Source organism: Panicum virgatum, chromosome 1N, assembly GCF_016808335.1.
Source record: "Panicum virgatum strain AP13 chromosome 1N, P.virgatum_v5, whole genome shotgun sequence".
NCBI lineage: Eukaryota > Viridiplantae > Streptophyta > Magnoliopsida > Poales > Poaceae > Panicum > Panicum virgatum.
Window position 1 is genome coordinate 64,522,046 of NC_053145.1, and position 24,183 is coordinate 64,546,228.

Here is a 24,183-nt window from a genome sequence, read left to right on the forward strand (position 1 = left end):
TCCTTGGTCATATCATCTCCAAGGGTGGTATTGTGGTTGATCCGAGCAAGGTGAAGGATGTACTCGAGTGGGGGACACCGCAAACGGTGAAGGAAGTCCGGTCATTCTTGGGCTTAGCATGATATTATCGGAGGTTCATTGAGAATTTCTCCAAGATCGCGAAGCCCTTGACTTCCTTGGTAGAGAAGAATGCAGCATTCATATGGACTGATGAGCGTCAGATGGCATTTGATGAGTTGAAGAAGAGGTTGACTACGGCGCCAGTCCTTACTCTGTCAGACCAGAGCAAGAGGTTCACGGTGTACTGTGATGCTTCGAAGGATGGTCTTGGTTGTGTTCTGATGCAGGAGGGTAGAGTGATTGCCTATACTTCACGGCAGTTACGTCGGCATGAGCTGAACTATCCCACTCATGATCTTGAGTTAGCCGCAGTTGTGCATGCTCTGAAGATTTGGAGGCATTACTTGTATGGGCAGCAGTGTGATATCTACACTGATCACAAGAGCCTCAAGTATATTTTCACACAGAATGAGCTGAACATGCGGCAGAGGAGATGGTTAGAGCTGGTCAAGGACTATGACCTGGAGATTCACTATCATCCGGGTAAGGCCAATGTTGTGGCAGATGCTCTGAGCAGAAGAAGCTACGTCAACATGGCCGTTGCTTTCCAGATGCCTCCAGAGTTATGCGAGGAGTTTGAGCAGTTGAGTCTGGGTTTCTTGCATCATACTTCGAGTGTGACATTCGAGGCAGTGCCCACTCTAGAGGCAGAGATCCGGCAGCATCAGAAGGAAGATGAGAAGCTGCAGGAGATCCGTGAGTTGCTCAAGAAGGGCAAGGCTCCTCATTTCAGAGAGGATGATCAGGGTACCTTGTGGTACAAGAACCGGATCTGTGTGCTAGATGTGCAGGACCTCCGGAAGTTGATTCTGAGTGAGGCTCATGATACAACTTACTCTATTCATCCGGGCAATACCAAGATGTACTATGATCTCAAGGAACGCTTCTGGTGGTATGGGATGAAGCGTTCAGTGGCAGAGTACGTGGCTATTTGTGACACTTGTCAGCGTGTCAAGGCTGAGCATCAGAGGCCAGCCGGTCTATTACAGCCATTGAAGATTCCAGAGTGGAAATGGGAGGAGATCACTATGGACTTCATTGTTGGATTGCCTCGTACTCAGAAAGGGTACAACTCTATATGGGTAGTAGTGGATCGTCTGATGAAGGTTGCTCACTTCATTCCAGTGAACACTACTTACTCTGGTGCCAGACTTGCAGAGTTGTACATCTCCCGGATTGTCTGTTTGCATGGTGTGCCCAAGAAGATCATATCTGATAGAGGATCACAGTTCACTTCATGGTTCTGGGAGCAGCTCCATGATTCGCGGGATACGAAGCTGTGCTTCAGTACCGCCTATCATCCTCAGACAGATGGGCAGATAGAGAGAACCAACCAAGTGTTGGAGGATATGCTGAGAGCTTGTGCTATTCAGTATGGTACTAGTTGGGATAAGTGCCAGTCGTATGCTGAGTTTTCCTACAACAACAGTTACTAGGCCAGTCTGAAGAAGTCCCCCTTTGAGGCATTGTATGGCAGAAAGTGCAGGACTCCTCTTTATTGGGATCAGATTGGTGAGAAGCAGCTCTTTGGCCCTGACATTATAGAAGATGCAGAGCAGATGGTACAGGCTGTGCAGGAGAATCTGAGGATTGCACAGAGTAGGCAAAAGAGCTATGCAGATGGCAAACGGAGGGACTTGACCTTCAGCGTTGATGATTATGTATATCTGAAGGTGTCTCCGATGAGAGGAAACCGCAGGTTTAATGTGAAGGGGAAGCTAGCACCTCGGTACATTGGTCCATTCAAGGTGCTAGAGAAGAAAGACGAAGTTGCGTATCGTCTGGAGTTACCTCCCAATCTCTCTGGAGATCATGATGTCTTCCACATTTCACAGTTGAAGAAGTGTCTGCGAGTACCTGAGGAGTAGGCACCACTGGATGGGTTAGATGTGTAGGAAGATTTGACTTAATAATTTCCTGTTCACAATCACAAAACGCCACAATAGTTAAATGGTGCATGTCGATCTTTGTGAAGTGACTGTCACTGGTTCGAATCTCGATTGGGAACTTGGCTCAAATTTTTTTTTTTTTGCCATTTTATCTCGGCCCGTGGCGTATTGAATTTTTGAACTAAGTTAAAGAACAAGTTCTACCATAAACAAGTAGGTGTCGTGGTGGTTGTGCGCTCTACTCTAAGTCATGGTTGCACAAGAGTTCGAGCCCCTATTGCAACACATTTTTTTAGGTTATTGTTTTGGAAGACTTAGACTGACATGATATCTTTAATTTTTATTTTAAAAATCATGTTTACGTGATGTGCCTACATGTTATTTATGGTTCAAATCATATCTAACTTTGTATCATTTTGATATATTTTTAGAATCATGTCAAAAATATCTTTATATGATTATATACAGTTGTAAATACGCTTTACAATGTGTCTAGATGATAGTGACACTTATAAGCGTGTCAAGATTTGTATCGATTTGAGACGTTTTCAGCAACGTGTTAAAAAATGTCTTTATAAGACAAACAACGCTATAAGTGTATCTAATACCGTAACACTTTGACACGTTATTAAAATCGTGTTAAAATGCAGCTTTAGGTGGTGGCGTAGATATGCTTTAACCCTGCGTTCACCGTATCTACTGCCCGCCACGGTTTTTGACGGCACCGGTCGGTGAGGGACACGGGGTTTGGAGGGTGGCGTTGCAACAACTCGCTCGCAGTTCGCGACGCCGGCGAGGCTAGGGCCGTGCGGACGGTGCGCTCTGGAACCGAGCGTTTTCTGGCAAGTGGTGTGGGGACCATGAGCGCCGCGCCCGTGCTGGCCATTGGCATGTGAGCTGGGCACTGGGCAGTGGCGAGTCGGAAACGGCATTGCCTGTCGCCCTGTCTGTAAAAACTGCCCTTTTCTGCTTCTGCCTGCAAGCTACGCTAATGGCACCACTGCTCTCCTGGGGACACATTTGGAAGAATTGCAGTGCAAGAGCCTTTCGCCGGCCAAGTCTCCGTGTGTGGAGCGAGGGTTTGTGTGGTGTAATCACATAATACTTTCACAAAAGTCTTAGGATGTACTTGATGAATCTTGATCAATGCAATGTTCAGGTCGGCTTACAGCTAGGACAGAGTTCATCGGGAAATAAAAAGCTACACCAATGGCATATGTTTGCATGCTCTCACTCCCTGTTTCTTTCTTTCTTTCTTTCTTTCTTTTTTTAATTTCATTCATCAGTTTGCTCATTGTCCTACCCTTTTCACAGCCGTATAAGCAAAGCGAGGGCCAAGGCCAAGGATCTACCTTGTTTTTTTTATTCAGGATCTACCTTTTTGCAGGCTTGCAGCCATACAAAGAAAACTCCAGGGAGGAAAGCAGGCCTCTACACCAGCGAATTGGGTCCACAAGTACTGATGAGTGGACCCAATTCTGCAGCCTTGTGGGCCTGGTGCCCATTGCTGCGGGCCTCAAATCTGGGGACGGCCCAAAGCCATACACGGCCAGCTTCGTTCGTCCACGGATCTCTGTGTGAGCGGATGATGGAGTGCGCGACCTGCGCGCAAGCGCGGCCTGGCCCGCCTAGCGTGTTTTGTTTTTTTACATGTGTTGGTTCACGCCACATGGGTTGTTTTTGCTAATGCGTGCCTTGGTCCATGGGCCGCAACCTAAGCAGGTTAAGTTTTGGCACAACATGATCACATACATTGAATATTTGGGCTAAGAGAGAGTCTGCTTAGAAAATATGGACAACATGTGAAGTTTTTTATTTAAAATGATAAGATTATAGAAATATATTGTACATTCTAGCATATAAGAGTACTACTTTACTAATTCATCTACTAATATTCTTTAGATAAATACAATAAAATAAGCTCCAAATACACGTGTTTGAACGTTATTTTTAAAAAAATATATATAACTTGTATGGAAGTCTTTAAATATGTTGGTACATAGGATATAAAGCATAAATTGATATATGGTATCTATAAAAGTCAAGGCATAATATCTACGTAAGTTGTGACTTGGCATATACATAAGTAGACACGTAGCTTGTACATAAATTGCCCAAATACTATTACATATAAGTTAAGACAACGTAAGTTGTGACTTGACATATACATAAGTTGACACGCAGCTTGTCATAAATTGCCCAAATACTATTACATATAAGTTAAGACAACTGCTATTTTGTGAGCTGACTCTTTAAAAAGTAATACACCTAACCTAGTTGTACGGTGCAAAAACACATAAGTTTGTACACTGTCTCTGCACAAGTTGATACACATAATTTGACATCTAACATATACATAAATTATTACATGATCTATATAAATTGTTACAAATATAATGCACAACTTGATAGTACAAATAAAATAGCCTCAAAATATATGTAAATTGGATCTTGTTTTGTAGGCCTCGCTCTAAGAAACACAACAATGCATCTGGAATAAAATTTGAACCCCGTGTGCGAGAGATATCATTATTTAAATAGAATAGAAAAGCAAGTATAAATAATTAAAGAGTGCTGATGTCACCCACATGCTTTTCACTTCTCATCGTGTGAGTGTCCATAAGGCTGCATCACTTCACTGATTAGTTTGCTTATTATACATTGTGCTTATATAGGATTACGAGAGGGAACAGGTCGCTCCAATTTGATATAAGTGGGGTCGCGGCTTAACCCAGTCCCTGTGTGAGGTGCTTGCCGTTTCCCTCTCCCGAAGGTGGGGTCACAGTCGCGTGGCATTCACGCAGATCCGGTGCCGTACGTCACCGTGACTTTGAGTCACTGACGTGTGGGACCCACAGATTTCGGGCCCACACGTCAGTGACTCAAAGTCACGGTGACGTACGGCACCGAATCTCAATCCGAAGGAAGCGGTGGGCCACCCCTTCCTTCGCCGCTTCAGTTGCAATCGCCAACTCGCAACAATCTACGGCACCTACCGCGCGCAGCGGCGACCAGCCCGATCCCCTTTTCCTTTCCCCCACAGGCACAGCACCGAGCGGCACGATGGCGACGGAGCTGACGGCGGCGCAGCTGCGGGCGTACGACGGCACCGACCCCTCCAAGCCGATCTACGTCTCCGTCCGCGGCAAGGTCTACGACGTCACCTCCGGCCGCAGCTTCTACGGCCCCGGCGGCGCCTACGCCATCTTCGCCGGCCGCGAGGCCAGCCGCGCCCTCGGCAAGATGTCCAAGGAAGAGGCCGACGTCTCCGGCGACCTCTCCGGCCTCACCGACAAGGAGCTCGGCGTCCTCGCTGACTGGGAGACCAAGTTCCAGGCCAAGTACCCCGTCGTCGCCCGCCTCGTCGACGCCTGAACTCGAAATCTCAAGTCAAAAACCCCCCAATCAGCGGCGACCACCACCACCTCGGCAAGTATCAGTGTATTTCTGTATCCTACCTCTTGCAGCCTTGTGCTTGCTTGCTTGCTACATTAGCTACAAAATAATCTCAAGGGAAGAATGTATGTTCCTGCTACATAACTCCCTGCATACACTGTGGTATCTGTCAGGATGTATGTGTTTGTTTGCTGTGTAATTGCATGACCAATAATCTGAATGAAAGATTGGGGTTGGTTCAAGTATTGGGATCTGTGGCTTTGCAATTGCAAGATTTCATATGCAATTGGTTCTAAGCTGTAAGGCTTGATTTAAATACAAGTTTTTTTTCTCTCTCTCGCTACGTATAGCTAGCAATTAGCAAAAGCTCTCTGATCCATACCCTGAAAGACCAAGGGGATAAGAGGGTGACAAATTACCAAATTTGATATTGATTATTTGCAACCACGCATCATGCATGCAGCACTGAGTGTAAAGTGTGTATTACGTGTAATGAACAATATGATCTTCAGTTGTCACTAATGAGTCAATCGTTATCTAGGAAAATCACTAATGAGTCGGTGTATCTGCATTATTATTCTGTTTTTTATGGTATTATTATTCTGTTTTAGCAGTGTGCTTACCTTGCATGTGGAGGAGGTCTTTTCTGCCTTCTGGAGCGTATGACCGCTGCCACGCGTCCGAGTCCCCTCTTTTGTTCCGTTCGTGTGGGCAGCTGAAGCCCATAGCACAGAGCCCACAAGGCGTCAACATTTCAGGAAAGAAGGCTGCCATTTGACACGGCCCAGCTAGAAGAGCAGTCATCTCCTTTTCTCTTTTCATCATCTAAAAAAAAGTGAAGCGTTTGATCGATGATGAGTTGATGACAAAGATCAACACTCTAGTTTTTTTCCGTTTGAAAAAAGAAAACTCTAGTTTTTTGAAAGGGTTTGTAGACCCTTTAAAAAGACAGTAGTTTGCAAAATTTTCACAAGGATAATTTATTTTAGAGAAAACTTTCTATATTTGTATTTTTTTCTAGACAGCTCATACACATAAAACTTATTAAAAAAAGAAACAACTCGTTCAAGCGGGTCTTGTAAAAATGTTAATTTAAACAAATATCATCAGCTAAATTTTGCATAAAAATTAAGTAATTCAAACACACGAAAAACTTTGTCTAGAAAAAAGAGAGGCTAAATGCATATCCATATGAATAATCTATTTTAAGTAAATATGATGAAGACAACTACAGGTGGCAAAATGGAAAAAATGATGGAAGTGAAAAGGGAAAAAATAAAGATAAAGGGAAAAGGAGGTAGGCCCACAGGGTAGACAGATTGGTCTAGACTAGGCAGGTTGACGCGCGATGCGCGTCTATTCGAAAGATATTAAGTTGAAAAAAATGATGAAACATAAATTTATATTTTGTTGTACTCAATCCAATATTAAATTTAGATATTTTATGCTATCATAATGGTCATCTAAGCATAGTATAACTTTTTTTCTTAGAAATCCGTTGATTTTTAGGTGTGAGTAAAAATAACTGACAGACTGATGTATAAAATTAGTGATGAAAGAATAATTGATCCTATTTTTTGAATTTATGTACGGGAAACAAACTATAAAAAGTATTAGAGCTATCGTAGATGAACGTACAAAGTTATTATTTTCATATATAGGAAAAGTTAAATTTATTTTATATTTTCAGTACGAAATCACCATCGATGTTTTTTTTAAATGATAGAGGCACTTAATAGTACCGTGGGCCCATTAAGTGGGGCACACTAAATGTGCATGGGTCCCAAATGGTGTGGGCCCCCACTAAGTAGTATACAAATAGTAGGACTACTATATGTGAACGCAGTATACAAAATTATATTATTTTTTATATAAAAAATAATTAAATATATTTTATACGGCAACTACATGTGAACGCAGTATACAAAATTATATTATTTTTTATATAAAAAATAATTAAATATATTTTATACGCGGGCCCACTTGAATAGTATGCGGGCCCACTTAAACAGTGCACGGGGGCCCAATGAACAGTACCAGGGCCCACCTGGGCCCAGAACGAACGGCAGCGCTCCAAATCTTGGAGCCTTAGTATAGTATATTAATATTAATTACACTTTTGTGGAACCAATGCTCATATCCATATCCAACCATTGAAGTGCAGTCCAGGTAGGCACATTTCGCTGCATCTGGGTTGACAATTTTTTTTTAATAACACAGTCAGATACGATAGATCAGCACAGTCATCGCTAAGTCTACATGCTCTTGTTCTCAAGCATCTCAATTCTATTACCCCCTGCATACAGTGATAGTGGAATTAGTCAGTGAATATATATGCTTGATTGCTACATTTACCTATGCTAAAAGATGATGGGTAGTACTATTTTTCTAATAAAGATGAAGGGTAGGACTTGCTGCGACGGTTTTCAGTATAGAGCTTATGTCTTCTTTAACTGCCACTTAATTTCAGATGTATTAGGCGATCACAGGGTTTGCTGCTATACGACTTGTAAAAATTGCTGCTTAAAAGCATGCATGCCCAACCAGACCAACCATATAGAACGCATTGCCGTCTTCAAATCAGTTCATTTCGCTTTGTTTAGTCTGGCAGTTTTCATCAGGTTGTTTCTTCAGTAGCTAATATATCATAGACAATTTGAAATAGCCTCCTATTTGAAGATTTTGGGGAAGCAGGTTCGTTTCCCATATTCTTGTGGATGCTCGAAATATTCTTGGTTGTACTGTGTCTATATGTCCCTTCGAGTTGTTAAAGCTTCCAATGTCTGAAAGAGTCTTGGACACTGATTCATGGAGCGCAACATGGGTAGGCATTTTGACTACTGAACCAGAAATAACATCGAGTGGACTATTTGCTACTGTTCGTTCTTGTGGACAAGAAAATATTTTGCTGTTGTTCGTTCTTGTGGACAAAAAAAAAAACATGATACGATGACTGATGGCCAAAGCTGCAACAAGTTTGTCACATGTAAAACGAATCCCCTGCTGCCGTGCGCCCGTGCTGCCGTCTTGCGGTCGGGGTTCCTCCAGGCAGAGCATTTCCATCCTGCATGACACTGTGTATTGTTACTAGCTACAGATACTTGTGTGCAGGGTGTCCATTACAGATCAGCCTGATGTCTGCATATTTTCACACCAGAAAACTCGATTAAAATTTGAACCTTATCATATCACCTCGCTCTGTTCGGCTGATTGTGGCTGATAGCTGGTGCTGATTTGTTGTCAGAGAAAAGTATTGCTGACTGGTTGATGGTTGATGCTAATTTGGTGGGGAATGTATCTAGTGCAAACCACAGTTTTCGTGAAAACTCGTGCAAACCACGACAAAAAAATCGTCTAAATTCACCAAAAAAATCACACATATAGATGATATGATGATACACAACTTTGTAAAATATCTTGTCCAAACTCCACTTCGTTTGTGAGATATAAAAATAATAAATTTCTAACAAATCATCTGGACAACTTTCTGGCTTGAAATTTGTTATTTTTATATCTCACAAACGAAGTCGAGTTTGGACAAAATATTTTACAAGATTGTATATCATCATATCATCTAAATATGTGATTTTTTTAGTGAATTTAGACGACTTTTTTGCTGTGGTTTGCACGGATTTTCACGAAGTTGTGGTTTGCACCAGATATGTTCCTAATTTGGTGTGAGAGAAAAGTACTGTTGGGTGGCTGACAAGCCAGTTGAATAAAGCGAATGATGGATACATGTACACGGTACACCCAACGCAACTCAAATCTGCCGCAATATTTAATTCTTCATACAGGTGATGCAATATTCGATGTGATATTTTTGAAAATTTGAATTTTGGATCTAAACAATGCCTAAAGTCATGTTTAGTTTCCAAAAAAATTTCTACAATGTTCATCACATCAAATTTTCGAACACATATATGGAGCACTAAATGCAGTTAAAAAACTAATCACACATTTTAACTGTAAACGACAAGACGAATCTTTTAAATTTAATTAGATTGTGATTAGACATTAATTATTAAATTATAACGAATATGCTACAATACTAAAATCTAAAATTTTGCGAATTAAACAAGGCCTAAATGTCCACACTATTCGATTGACTTGGCATCGTCACTTGACGTCTCATGCTGCAATGGCTGACGACAAGGAAAGCCAGCTAGCCGGACACCAGGCTTCCGGCCCGGCCGGGTCAGCCGGAATTGCAAGCTGCAACGATGCCCGTGCAGGACGGCGGAAAGACCGGTACACGCACACCGGAGATGCCCGGCTGGCTCAACACGTTTCAGGCCACTGACGACACGGACCCACTTTACGGGAGGCCCCACGGCGCAATACCTTTCCGGCTGCGCACCTGGACGGCTCTCGGGTGCTCGCCTCGCGGGCCCCGCCACTTTATCCACACCATATTCCAGGGGTCAGTCGCCGACAGGTGGGCCCGGCTCCTCGTCCCCACGTGCCAGTCGCACAGAACTGCCTTATATCTGATTCCCACTTCCCTAGGAGCCCAGCCAGCCCAGCCCGCGCGCCGCCTCGACCGCGTCGTCTCGTGATCTCGTTCTCGCCCGCCAGTCGGATTCCCGTCGAGCTCGAGGTGGAGGGCGGGCTAGGGTAACCGGAGATCCCAATGGTGCAGCTTCCGGGCTCGGGGAAGCGGCGCGCCGAGCCGGCCCCGGCGCCTGCCGTCAAGCTGGAGGCGGCGGCGCCGGAGGGTTTCGGCGGCGGAGATGGCCCACCGCCCAAGCGCGTCAAAGCAGTTCCACTTCAACAGCCGCCGCCGGTTCAGGTAGATCGGCCACTCCGCCTTTTATTATATTTCTTTCCTCGCGTCGCGGATTCTGTTCCGTTTATGACAGCCGGTGATGTTAGCACCGAATTTGGGTTTAGTTGTCGCGTAGGAGTAATCCAGGAAGTATGCGAGATTCAAGGCTACTGTAAGTTTTCGATGGTGCACTTGTTCCGTGTCGCGCGGATGCTCGTGCGAGACAGAAGGTGGCGCTCTGGAAGGTCTCATTGCCACTCCCGTGCCTGAATCTGGTGAAATTGCGATAGGTTTTTGTGTTCGGCGTGATGCTGCATTGTCATTATTAGTTCTATGATACACCGAGTTGCTGAAACAAAGTTAAATGGTTTCAGCCTTTCAGGTCGATACATGGTTTGACTGCTTGAAATCATGGTGGTTGCACTGTTGCAGAGTCTTTATCCTGCCTCTAGAGTGGAAGTCTGGAAAACATATAAATGTTCCTTATGAAATCAGAAAATGTTTTCACGGCATAATTTTTCCCAGGGCTGTCAGGTCATTTTTATTTGCTCAATTTTGTACAGATGAAAGAAGTCCTTCATAGGAAATCTACACATTTCAGGATAGCTACTTGGCCTGCCAGGTTCTTCAGAGATAGATCATTGTTCTGAAGTGTTTGAAAAATCTCTCTTAAGAATGCTAGCTCTTCACGTGTTTTTTGTTTAAGTATTGTCTGCTCATTTAGGGTCGAGACTGCAAAGCCCTTTAATCCATACTCTGTTTACAACATGACTGCAGGACATGTCCTGTGATGTGCTTGATGAACCTAGCCCATTGGGTCTGCGACTAAGAAAAAGTCCATCTCTGCTGGATCTGATTCAGATGAAGCTTTCTCAGGCAAAATCTTCTGGCGAACAGTTTGGTGTGCACAACACTACTTCTGATACACCCAAGAAGAAAGATGTCAAAAAATCTGGAGCTTCCACAGCTGGTGAACGAATGAAAGCTTCGAACTTTCATGCAAATATTTTGAAAATTGGTAATTGGGAGGTAAGAAATTTCCTATTTTTGCAAGAACATGTGGATTTCATTTTTGTTGTGAAATTATGATACTTATATGTTAAGGAGTGCATATTGGAGCAACTATTTTGTAGCTGTCCTGAACAACCCAGTCTAACAGTGAATATATTTTTGAGCAGTACATTTCACGCTATGAAGGTGATTTGGTGGCAAAATGCTACTTTGCAAAGCATAAGCTTGTCTGGGAGGTCTTGCATGATGGTCTCAAGAGTAAAATAGAAATTCAATGGTCAGATATTACTGCTTTGAATGCAACCTGCCCAGAGAATGAACAAGGGACCTTAGATCTGGTGGTAAGTTCCTGAGAATGGCATATCTTCTTATATTCCTTTGCGTACCATCATTAATTCCCCTCACACTATGCAATTTTCTTTTCTGAAGTTGGCTCGACCACCCCTTTTCTTCAAAGAGACTGATCCTCAGCCAAGAAAACATACTCTATGGCAGGCAGCATCAGATTTCACTGATGGGCAGGCAAGCTTAAACAGGTTAAGAGCTGGTTCAGAATGCATTTTATTCATGCTGGAAGGGATACACTACACACGTAAAGAAATGTCTTTTAGTGGGGAGTCCATGAGCTATGTGCCTGCTGCTGCTTTTCTTGAATATTATGTATTTTTTATATGCATATATCTTTTAATTACTCCATTCATATTTTTTCTTCCTAGCTATTTGCCTTTTTTTATTTCCATGAATGCTTTTGGTAACATGTCTTTAGCGACCCCGGTTTCCTCACTTTTGTTTTTGCTGCCTACCTAAGGAACTAAAAGTACTAAATGGATCTGAATGCAGGAGGCATACCTTGCACTGCCACTCAAGTTTGTTAAGCAAGAATTTTGAAAAGCTCATTCAGTGTGATCAGAGGCTATATGAATTGAGCCAACAGCCAGGTGCCATATTAGGAACTCCAGATTTTGAACCTAGGCGCTCTATTTTTGAAAATCCAAATGAGTCAAAGGACTGCCTTGGTTTTAATGGATTGAAGTGTGAACAAGAAGGATCTTTTCCCAGTTTCAATGATCCTGCCTCAACTTGCACTTTTTCCTCACTGTCCAAGAACGCTGGACAGCCAATAAACATAGGTAATCTAGCCATATGATCTATATCAAACTGCAAAGCTTCTATAGGTAATGTGTTTGCATATGCTACCTTTTGATATAGTCGCATCTAATGCCAGGGTGTTTACAGGATCTGGTGCTACAGATTTCCAGGGCCGTGATGTTCCTCAAGAACCGAAGAATTGCAATCAGTGGAATCAGCTGAAAGTGCCTGGACTGAGAGCATCCATATCTGTGGAAGATTTGGTTAACCATCTAGGTAACTGCATAGGTGAGCAAAGGAGTGCTGGTGATCCTCCTTTGGCCAATAACGAGGGACAATCCACAGAAGTGCTGGAAGACCTTGTTCAGTACCTTTTCAGCGACACACAGGGTCTGCCAGCAACGGATGATAAATATTTGATGGCAAGGGTGGACTCCCTGTATTCTTTGCTTGAGAAAGACACGGTAGCATCCACCACTCCCAAGCCTGAGTGCAGTGACGGTGGCAACATTGGCATAATCCAAGTGGATTCTGATGGCTCTGATGAGGAGCTCAACTCATCACCTGCTAGGAATACTGCAGGGGGCACAGAAATAATGCCTGCCATCTCCAGAAAGGATTCATTTGGGGAGTTGCTGCTGAACCTCCCTCGAATAGCTTCTATTCCACAGTTCTTGTTCAACATACCAGAGGATTCAGATTAATAAAGCATGATCGAGTTCTGGTTCTCATTCCTGGGACCACTGTGCAAATTGTACACATGAGCAATAAGTCAGCAACGCTAGAGTGCTGTTTTAGTCCTTCCCCTGTAAATAATTCAATAGATTGGTCCTGCAGAATTGTCTGCTCATTGGTTCATTCGCTGTGGAATCTCCACATGCGACATTGAAATGACATTATTCACATTTAATGAACTTCCTTTTTGTCTAGTACACTTTTCCGCGTCAAATTCTTTCTGGGTGTGTTTAGTTCATGAAAAGTTTGCAAAAAAGTTGTTGTAGCACGTTTCGGTTTTATTTGGCAACTATTGTCCAACCATAGAGTAATTAGTCTCAAAAGATTCGTCTCGTCATTTACAACCAAACTGTGCAATTAGTTATATTTTTTTAACTACATTTAATACTCTATGCATGTATCGTAAGATTCGATGTGATGTGCGTCAGTGAAAATTTTTGGGAACTTTTCGCGGAACTAAACACAGCCTCTGTTTCAAATACTCAAAGAATGTTAGATACGCCCCCCAAGCAGGGTTAACCGAACCGTCGGTAACCGGTCCGGTTTGACCGGTTACCGGTCAAACCGGTCCGGCCCGGTACCGGTTTGGTCCGGTATGAAACCGGTCCAAATTCAAAATTTAAATTTGAATTCAAAAAAAATGAAAAATTCCCAAAAAACTCCTAAAAATACTTCAAGGTGCGACGAATCTAATGGTATCAAATTTTCTCAAAAATTCGTTCGTTTAACATACTTTTCGGGCATTTAAAGTTAAAACAAAAAAATGAAAAAAATAAGACGGCCCATTAAGGCCCACTTGGTAAACCGGTCAAACCGGCCGGTATACCGGTTACACATGCGATTTTAAATTTGGATTTGAATTCAAACCGGTCAAACCGGCCGGTAAACCGGTCAAACCGGTCGGTATACCGGTACGAACCAGTTGAACTGAGTTTTTTGAATTTGAATTTGAATTTGACCGGTTTCTACCGGTAACCGGTGCAACCGGTCTGGTAAACCGGAACCGGAGCCCGGCGGTTACCGGAGACCGGTCGGTTAGATGAACCCTGCCCCCAAGAGTATCAATCTCGTTTGGGATGTGAGTGTAATGTTGCATTGAATAGCTGTGCTTGTCAGCCTGTGACTTGTGTGATATACGTGATATACGGAAGTGGATTGTAAACTGACAACCTCTGTGTACTGTGTGTTTGTAAGGGTTTTTATACACTTTTTTTTTAACATTATACCCTCTTTTCTTCTTTACCTAGCTCTCCTGCTTATTCAAGAAAAAATATGCGAAAGTGGCAGTGCTGGATCTAGGAAGGCATTCACGGGGGAAAGAGGGAGTGTGTGGGTGGGAGGGGGTAAGTACATATACATACACTTCCATTGAAATATGTCTCTAGTTTCTCACATACATTTGGAGCCTAGAAAGGAGCAAGTACAATAAACAGGCACCCTTTATCTACAGGAAACAAGCCATGGAATGGAATAGGACAAATGAAATTCTACACAAGATATATCTCTTGGCTACCCTGAAAACAGCACCAGGAGGAGATTCATGGTTTGATATTGCGGGGAATGGACAGTACTATAATGCTTAATCAAAGGAATCGGGAGGTGGAGCTTCTCCTTCCTCATCGAAGCCCTCATTTTCGTCAAGCATGTTCATCAGCATGGACACCTGCTCATGAAGCATAGAGTTCTCCTTCTCTATCTCTGCCCGCTTCTTGCGTTCATCTGCTAGCTGCTTCTGGAGAAGCTCTAGCACGCGGGAGTCTTCCTCTAGCTGCTCGTTCAGTCCATTGATTTCACGGTCCTGCCACACAATTCCATGGAAATAACTAGTGTCAGTTTATAATACACATTCAGCAACAATAAAATTGCCTACAGTTTACCTTAGGTGGCGCACAAAAACAATACTCATATCACAGAAAAACAGAAGTTTAACGTTTCAGGATTTTTCAGCCTCATTATCAAAATCGATGTATTTACTAGGAAAAATAGCATTTGCATGCTGCATGATATCATGGTGGTATGTACAGTCAGACCACTAGAAAGATTATAAACCTTTCTGTTCATTTCTTGGATTGCAATCCTCCTCATGCTCTCCACAACATCAACATTGACGAGCTTGCGCTTCTTGCCAACCAACCACCCCTTGGGATATGATGCGGGCTCAAAGTCAGGTGGCGGAAGCAGCATTTCAGCACTGCGCTTGCCATTGATAGGTTCCAGAGGCTCAAAAAGAGCCTTCCGCTTCTCAGATAAGTTAGCTTTTGGGTCTGGTTGAACATCCTCAGCTGTGTCTGTTGTATCTGTTAAATCCTCGATCTTCATGGATTCCCCTTGAGCCTGCTCATTCACTTCTTCGGTAGCATCTTTGTCAGGTTCTTGTTGCAAGCTCCGGCCATTGGCTGGAACATACATATTGTTAGTCAGATCAATTGTCAGTGCACCTCCCCAGTTAAAATCTAATGCACACATGACCTCTAGAACATGACTAGATGGAAGTTCATTCATTTGATAACTGACAAGTTAGCGAGCAGTGGGTTTGGATGAGCTCATGAAGAGGCCAAGGGACATGTTTTTCAGTTCTTGGTTAGATCTCTGCAGTCTTTCAGTGTCTTGCAAGTATACTACACGTATATACCATCCTTGACAAAGAAGCAAAGCAAGAAGCAACTGAAATAGAAGACTACTGAACATAGTAGTATCCCCGAAAAGATATAATGAAAAGCTAATAGCATAAGCTGTGAAAGGAAGACAGATACATTGTTTTTATATATTTGTCTGTTAGTAATTCCAAGAGCTGATTTATTTGACCTAAGCAAATCTGTCAACATCACATGTTCTAGAGAACATACTATTGGTCAGTATCAACCAGATCTGACCTGATTAGCATTCCAATAAGTCGGCCTGCACGATCATGTAATCCAACAACCCACCTACTTAATGAAATGCTTGCCTAGGTTCTCGAGAAAAAAATAATCTGACCCAAACAACCATACTGCCATCCAGACATGCGAAGTATAAATATAATAATATGCAAGATTACCAGATCATTGTAGTTTACCTGATATTTACCAGATCATTTGCAATTTGCCTGATGCTGCAAGTTTTTTTTTTAAAAAAAAGGAGAACATCTCTGCTTATATTGAAGCAAATGAGGTGTACACATAGTTCCAGCTGGGGTTGCCAGCTCCCGCTGCAAGGTTGTTTATGTGGCCATGCATAGAGGACTAAGAACGCTAGAGCGATAGCATACTTGACCGGTCTGTGGCCATGCACCCATGCCGAGATGACTAGAGGCTTGAACGGTTGTATTTGGCCTTGCCTAGGACAGTGGCAAAGAAGAACAGAAACAGACATTATTCCCCACTAGAATAGCAAATTACTCCGGCTGCAAAGAGTGTTAACTTGAAGGAATATGATTTTGTGCGGCAAGCATATTCTTGAGACCACTACTAGCTCGCAGTAAGCATAACACCGACAGCTGCAGGCAGGCTTGGGGTCATGGCGGTAAAGACAAGCAAAGGGGGCACATCGGTCTTGTTGTGACAAGAGATGGAAATTTTCCCCCAAGTCAGACCAGTTCACGTGAAACCACCAAAGCGGTGGTTAGTTATCAGCGGCAGCAGTTAATTAATTACTCCACGGGTGTGATTAACGTGCCCAGTGCCCTGTTAACTAGTCCTGCCACACCACGCGTGTGAGCTGGATCATTTATCCCGCACGACATATCTCACCGGCACATTCCAGGGCATCAGTACCGAAACTTATGAATAGAAAGGGAAAATGTTCTGGTCCCCAAATAAAAGTGATCCTAGAGGGAAGCGAAGTAGCCGAGATTACCAGTGTTGAGGTGTGAATCTACTTGCTCTACGACCTGTGTGATTTTCTTTTGGACAGAATTGGAGAAATTTGCAGGAAAAAATCGAACTGAAATTAGCCAGTTTTCAAGAAGAGGAAAAAAAACAGATAAGGATGGATGAGTCACGAGAAGACGATTCTTTGGGTAAAAAAGCACTTGAAATCAGCAAGATTTTAAGGTAGGAACCGGGATAGCAAGCACCTGATCTCCTGGACTTCCAGAAAATCCTTGGGGGATCAGCAGGAGTGGGGTCCTCCATGCCTTGCCGCGCCCCTCCCTGCACCTGCAGCACGAACACAATTGAACCCATCAGCTGCTAATCCCTGCTTCCTCCGCCTCAAATTTCTCCTCTTTTCTAGGCCTCCACGAGAAATCATGCCAGCTGCGACGGCGACGACTAAACAATCAAAACATCACCTCTGTTAGCTTATTGGCTTGAAGCTAGCTCGGTTTCCTTTCTCACCCCGGTTGCCGCGCTTATCTCTCTCTCTCTCTCTTCCTGGTTGCGTTATCTTGTGCCTCTGGGGCGAGGGATGGATGTGTGCGCTGTGTTCGAGTGCGTGTGGAGGGAGGGGTCGGCCCCCTTGGAAGACACTCCCGTTTCTTGGCCGTGTCGTCGTTGGCTACGGTTTTACTTCTGATGGACGTAACGATGGCGGAGACGGCGTACTTCGCCGGTCGATTGACGGATCGGGCATCACCCGCCACCAACAAGGACCGCAACCACCAGTACCCCCCGTAGCCTCTCTCTCAGTCTCTCAATCACTCTTCCCGGATCCTTTGTGGTCACCAGGCCACGCTAATATTGTCCAACTCAGAATTTGTCCTGCTTCCCTTCAAAAAAAGAATTTGTCCTGCTTTAGTTTGGCGACTACTTCTTTCAAAAATTCTTTTAGAAAATACTGTTGAATCAATTTCAAATTCTTAACAAAACACAGAAAAATTGGCCCTAAATTAAACCCGCGAAACGATGGAAAATACTACAGAAATCTCACTGCCCAGCTAGAAATTAGCGGTCAGCAGCACGCCAACCTCTGCCCCCGGGCTTCTTTATCAATGCGAAAGCAGAGACCACGTGAACAACATGTACTACGCCAACACTTTTCTTTTATGATCGCCATTGACATTTGGGCCACCAATTGCCAAAATGAGCCCAATAGCTAACTGTGGGCTATGCCTCTTGCATTGCCTGAAACAGCTTGAGACCAGATTTTGTTGCAGCACAAGCCCCGCCTAGAGTTTATGCTCATAACATAGCATAAGATTTGGTAGATTATCAGGTCAGACCGCAGATTTTAGCCATACAACAAAACTGTTAACGCACGTCTGATGATTCAGTTCTCTATCAAACTCCAATGATAGCTAATTACACCGAAGCCAACAGAAATGTGGTATCAAACTCTAATTTCAGGCCCCCTTTACCAAAGAAAACTCTTACCAATAGAGATGAGACCTCACCCTCTCTATGCAATCTAAAAGGATTTTTTGTTCTATAAGGCTATTTCATAGCCCAGCAGGCTAAAGCGATGCTTCTTGTTAGTCATCAGTGCACTGCCCCAGTCTCAACACAGGCCAGGCACTCGGCAGGCTCAGCAAGTCCGTAAATAGACTCAATGCAGCTGCTGTGAAATGCATGGTGGCATGCCATAACTGCGACAACTGGAGGAGCATTTGCATCACGGCCAGCATCCCCTTGTGGCTGGAAAGCGACATCAAGTTTGCAGAGCTGGCACCTCGTTCCCAATGGTTCGACTGGTGGTGCCTCATCAGTCTCAAACAGAGCTGAAATTGCAACAAGGGGGAAGTTATAGAGGTGAAGACATACAATCACCAACAGTTTCTGCTACAGTGCTGAAAACCATGAGTAAAATCGTTTCAGTTCAAGGCATAGAACTTTACCTGGCCCTTTGATGTAGAGCTGATGTTGTTGCTGTTGCTCCTGGTGCTGTGAGGTACCCAATTTATATTGTTGTAGCAGCCGCTCTTGCTGCTTGATTAGAAGTGCCCTAGCGTAAGAAGGGTTCGACATAATACTGGAAGTGTTTTGTACCTTTCCGATTTCTAACTTCGGTGTAACCAACGGAGCAGTTGCTCCAGCCAACCCACTGACCTGGGTAGGCACTATGGGTACATTGGAAGGCTTCTTTCCATGATCAGATAGAAGGTTTTGCCTGGGCAATTTAACAACTCTAGCAGCCAACTGATTGACTTGACTCCTTTCATTGGCAATAGTTTGTGTGATGACACTGGAGTTTTTTGCTGTGTCAGGTTGCTGCTGCTGTGCAAGCAATGGAACTGACTGACTGATGTCGTTTGTACTAGCAGAAACCACTTTTGCTGGTATACTAGCAAGATTCTTTACAGTCTCAACTACAGATTTCCCTGTGGGAAGTGGAGTAGCGCTTTGGCCACCCAGGATTCTGATAGTTGATTTCCTTATTGAAGGTGAATCTGAAGGGTCTTTGTATGTTTGTAGCTTCTTTGGAGGAGATGGCATGACTGCCCCATCCAACTGATCGCCCTGGCTCATGTTTTCATCTCGGTACTTTTTGCCTGGAATAAGATAAAGTTATTAAGGATTTGAATTTAGAAGACGACTATTAAAAATGAGAAGATAAAGCATCTAGTAAGCACCTATTGGAACATTTAAGTTAGCTTTGGAAGCTGAATGATTGGCCGAATCTTTGACAGCTCGGGAGGAAGCAACTCTGGACCGCTTAGCAGTAGTAAGACTTGCACATTTTCGCTCTTCACTCAGAGCAACAGGCTGATTAAGAGGCTTCCAACCAGATGAAGTCACTTTATAAGGGGTCCGGGCATTAGTTACAGTTGGCCGTGACGCAGCTGATTGAATGCTGAAAGAAGCATCTGAAATACTTCTACGGGAGCTCCTGCTAGCAGATCCTTCTTCCTTCAAGTCAGGTGAAGCCGAGATAGGAGCAGGCACACAGGTCATAGAACGAGTAACAGGGCGAAATGACTTATAAGCAGGTGCGCTGCAAGATGGGGTGGAGTGGCCAGTCTTGCTGCTCACTGCAAAATGAAAATATAAAACAAAGTTTAAAAGAATGAGAATACAAGATCAAACAGAATACATTCTTTCAGGTGCACTGTTGTAGTAATACTACTTGATGAAGTATTGAAGTGATGCATTACGAATTACTAAAAACGTGAAGATGCTCCTGTGAAAACTATTACACTACAGATGAATTCAGTAGAAAAAAAATGCAGTACAATACAAATTGCTAAGTAGGCATATAGAGCAGAAGAAATAAACCCATCTTGTGACATCCGAGATCATGAGGAAGGTGCACTTTTAAGTTTTAACAACGATCCCACAGAACCAACTTAAAATATTTAATGGAATTGTTGAACGTTACAAGCTGGGGTTAACTGGGAAAGTGGAAGTGCCAAATAAACAAAATCAGCATATCTAAGTTCAATACAAATAACTTGATAGAGACTCAATATCAGGCCAAATATCTGGATTGGAAAACTCAAACATCAGGCCAATCAATCAGAATTGAAACAATTAAGTGTTTAGAGCACCAGTGTTTTTTTTTTCTTCCAACTGCACGCTAGCATTTCATTCTTTATCAAATGCAACAAGGACCAAACAATCCCTAAGCAAGACCACCCAATTCAGTGGGGATCCCTAAGCAAGACCACCCTATAAAGGAGCCTACAGCCAATTCCCATTCCCATGGGGCTGATTGCATTCCACTGCAAATAAACGACCCGATATCTACGGACTCTCAGAAAGGAACTAACCATCTAATCTGAAATTCGATCCTAGTGTATTCCCTAATCCCAAGGTAACCCAAGTCAAGTAACTCGTGCCCAGCTTTACAGAATTCGGAGGCAAAACAGAGCCATCCCTACAACAACGCCGTACCCTGAGTCCATGATGTATCTGAAAGCGAGAAACAGCTAAAAAACCCCTACCATCCAAGACCGATGTGCCCATAAAACTAGGATTCCCCGGGCAAAAACAGGGGTTAACTGCATATTCCACGACGATAATTTCCACGCGTGTTCTCGCTGTCAGATCCGGGAAGCCCGTGGATTCGATCAAGAATCCCATCGACGATCCGTACACCGCACACGCAACTAAGCCAATCAGCCAGGGGCTCACCCGAACGAAACCCCAGGACAAGAAAACCGCGGCTCCCTGATCAAGCCATGGCATTGCGCCGAGAAGCGAATTCGCCCACCCGGGACCCTAGGAATTCGCCGGAAAAGGATCAAACAGCGCCCCCGCCGAGAACCGACCCCGAGAACCCGAAAACCCCGCAGGACAGGCCGCCCCCTTACCATTCTTTGCGGTGCCGCCGGTGGCGGCGGCCGCCGCCGCCGCCGGGGGATTGGAGGGCCTCGAGGCGTGCGGCATTGGATTGGACGAATCGGTGGGGCAATCGCGGAGAGGATCGAGGGGGAAGCCCTAGGATTTTGTTTTTCTCTTATTTTTCCCCCTTCTCCCCCTCGGCCCCTCTCTCTCTCTGCGAGGGGAGAGGAGAGGGTAGCGGAGGGCTCTGCCTCTTTTCCTCTCTCGCGGCTCGCGCACTAGACTCGCGCAGGGGGAGGAAGGGGAGAAGCTGACAGGGGTTGGAGGGTGCCTATATAGGCTTCGGGCGTGAGCGTACGCGGTGGCCCCACGGTTCAGGTGCCGATGGGCCAGTTCGCCGCACCTGGGTTGTATTCCGGTGGGGTAGGGCCCAGCTGGAGGTGGCACAAGGTGTTGCGTCACCCTTTGTTCAGCCCAAACCTCTCTTTCTTCTTATCGAAAGAAAAAACTCTCTTTCTCGACGAAGTTCGACCTAACAAAGTAGAAATTCAGTAGAGGGGTACTAGATCACATCTCACGTGCAACGATACTGAGGATGAAGCCCAAAAGGTGAGTACCAATGGATGAGTACGTTTGGCCTTTCGCCTTCGCTAGCACTATTTCTATGCAAATCGATAGTGGCATTCTTTAGTACCCTATGTCAATCTTGTTTAATGTATGCAAGATGTTGACAATAGATCGCTGATAGTTCCTTATTACTCCCTCCATTCAGTTTTGATAGATATATTTCCATATGACACAATGACCAAGGGCACCACAAGTGTGCTTATCAATCTAATAAATGTCACAGACTTTTTTGTTGGTCATCCAATGTTTTAACTAGGAACTCCTTGTAACTAGTGCTATTTATTGTCAATACCCATGCTAATAGTAAATATAGCTATCATTTTTGAACATTTAAGTTTTTGAAATATAGCTATCAAAAGTGAATAGAGGGAGTAGTAGAGTGAAAAACTATAAATCATACAACAAAAAATCATGTAAAATTCGGAATATATCAGCTCCTAAGTTTGAAGGCCGGTATATTTGGTTGAACGCTTTTGACACAACCAAGTTTAGGCAAAGTTAGTAAAAAAAAAAGAGTGTGCCACGAGGAGGCTAGGGGGCTAAGAAAAATGTGACGTGTCCGACATGTTGTAGACAGTCAAATATTAGCTGAAGAATATGTGGTTTTGACTAAGTTTAGATGTGGCAACGTTAATTTTGTGCTAGTGCGTTAGCGCTCCAATTTCTGTGCTATCTGTAAAGAATTTAGGACAATAATACAAAATCAACAGGTGATAAGGAAAACAATGTTAGAACATTCAAACTTCAGAGGGAATAGGAGGGATGGGAGACTTGGAGTTGATATGTGATCCATCGGTATCGGTATGACAAGTAGGGATGGTAAATGGTCTAAATTTAGAGTAATTAATTTAAACACCAGGCTTAAAAATCAGACTCACATTTTTTAATTTTAAGCTAAAAATATTAAATATCAAGTTACATTATAAGGGGGAACATTTAGCGTCATTGATCCATTTCCCACCCTTGTTACCGGTTACAGTTAGGTCTGCTAGTGGGGTGAGTTGAAATTTGTTTTATGGAGTGAGTTTTGATGTGGAGTATATTTGGATGAATCAAAATGGGTTGCATTAGGTAATGAACAGGGCGGAGCAGGTTCCACGTAAATACGAGTTGGTTCGATGTGTTTTTGGTGGAGTGCCCACATTAATCAGAAGCCGGCCCTAAAATTTAAAATATCGTGCTCACATAATTGGTTGAGAGTTGGACCCTAAAATTAAAAACCACACGTTCACACCATAAAATTTTATTGAAATTGATTAAATTTTGTTGGAGATGACTCAGTATGATTGACAACTACTCTGTGTAAAGCGGTGTGGCTGGATTTACATGTGGGATACACGTCAAGAGCAGGATCATGGAAATAAACCCTCAAATTCACACTCCAAAAATTTGTCGAATTTGATTGAAATTTGTTGGAGATGATCTAATATGACTAGCAACTACTCTCTGCAAAACATTAATATACTTATATGTGGGACCCACGTCAAGAGCCAGACCCTGAAAGTAACCTCATGTTCACACCATAAGATTTTATCAAAATTGACTAAATTTTGTTGGAGATGCCTCAGTATGACTGATAGCCAATCTCTATAAAACAGTGTGGCTAGAATTACATGTGGATCCCACGTCAAGAACCAGACCTTAAAAGTAACATCGCATTCACGCTAAAGAGTTTTAGTGAAACTGATTGAAATTTGTTGGAGATAATTCGGTATAACTGGCAGTTATTATGTGCAAAATAGAGTGATTAGATCTACACGTGGACCGCACGTCAAGAGCGGAGCCACGTATATGTATAAAAAATATAAATTAGAAGGTTTTAATTAATATGTCTAACTATACACATAGATTTAAGTATCAAATAGAACGGGACGGTGGTTGTTATTTAGTTGAACTAAAGTGTTGGGGTGGGTGTCGTTTAATTTCCATAATCATTGGGTAGCAGGCCGAGTTACAGTGTCTCGCCGTCGCGGCCTCACGAGCAAGGCAGTCTAGGCGGCTTTGTCCAGAATGGCCCAAGACAATCGTAAGGCCCAAGTTCAAGACGGGCCTAGCAGTATCTGCGAATCACGCGGCGTGGACTTTACACAAAGGGAAATTTTGCTGTGGGACACCGGAGAAACTTGTAATTGGCCAGATCACACTGCCGGATAGAGAATTTGCTCAAAGACACCGCAAATTCGTGTTTCTTTGCCCAGGCACACCGCACCAATTATTTTAATAATTTCGCAGATTTAAGGAAAGAGAAGGTGCGGCAAATATCCAAACTACCCTCGTGTAACACTTTGCCGCCGCCTTTTCTTCTCCGGCGACGTTCTCCATGGCCGGCGATTTCTCTGTTCGTTTCTCCAGCTCAGCTGCAGCGAGCCCCAGCGCGCGAGTTGTGGCCGTGAGAGGAGCTCCCGTGGCT

At 43.7% G+C, this 24,183-nt stretch overlaps 4 protein-coding genes across 5 annotated transcripts; 2 read left to right on the forward strand and 2 right to left on the reverse strand.

The window, feature by feature from the left end:
* Positions 1-4,943: 4,943 nt before the first annotated feature.
* On the forward strand, positions 4,944-5,650 carry LOC120657460 (probable steroid-binding protein 3). Its single transcript, XM_039935765.1, has one exon. It carries the CDS (start codon positions 5,073-5,075, stop codon positions 5,382-5,384), a length of 312 nt encoding a protein of 103 aa, XP_039791699.1. The 5' UTR covers positions 4,944-5,072; the 3' UTR covers positions 5,385-5,650.
* A 4,274-nt stretch (positions 5,651-9,924) lies between these two features.
* Positions 9,925-13,202, forward strand: LOC120657461. Its single transcript, XM_039935766.1, has 6 exons — positions 9,925-10,197; positions 10,951-11,202; positions 11,352-11,525; positions 11,614-11,720; positions 12,025-12,314; positions 12,421-13,202. Exons 1-6 carry the CDS (start codon positions 10,039-10,041, stop codon positions 12,975-12,977), a joined length of 1,539 nt encoding a protein of 512 aa, XP_039791700.1. The 5' UTR covers positions 9,925-10,038; the 3' UTR covers positions 12,978-13,202.
* Positions 13,203-14,342: 1,140 nt separating this feature from the next.
* LOC120657463 (protein HEADING DATE REPRESSOR 1-like) lies at positions 14,343-17,617 on the reverse strand. Of its 2 annotated transcripts, XM_039935769.1 has the most exons (4): positions 17,279-17,617; positions 17,063-17,144; positions 15,058-15,404; positions 14,343-14,806 (listed from the first exon to the last, which is right to left on the reverse strand). In XM_039935769.1, exons 2-4 carry the CDS (start codon positions 17,118-17,120, stop codon positions 14,588-14,590), a joined length of 624 nt encoding a protein of 207 aa, XP_039791703.1. In that variant the 5' UTR covers positions 17,121-17,144; positions 17,279-17,617; the 3' UTR covers positions 14,343-14,587. The 2 variants fall into 2 exon arrangements, with proteins under 2 accessions (XP_039791703.1, XP_039791702.1); XM_039935768.1 differs by lacking the exons at positions 17,063-17,144; positions 17,279-17,617 and having other exon boundaries at positions 15,058-17,053.
* A 498-nt stretch (positions 17,618-18,115) lies between these two features.
* On the reverse strand, positions 18,116-21,447 carry LOC120657462. The gene is made up of 4 exons (XM_039935767.1): positions 21,176-21,447; positions 19,496-19,894; positions 18,761-19,414; positions 18,116-18,643 (listed from the first exon to the last, which is right to left on the reverse strand). Exons 1-4 carry the CDS (start codon positions 21,249-21,251, stop codon positions 18,405-18,407), a joined length of 1,368 nt encoding a protein of 455 aa, XP_039791701.1. The 5' UTR covers positions 21,252-21,447; the 3' UTR covers positions 18,116-18,404.
* Positions 21,448-24,183: the final 2,736 nt, after the last annotated feature.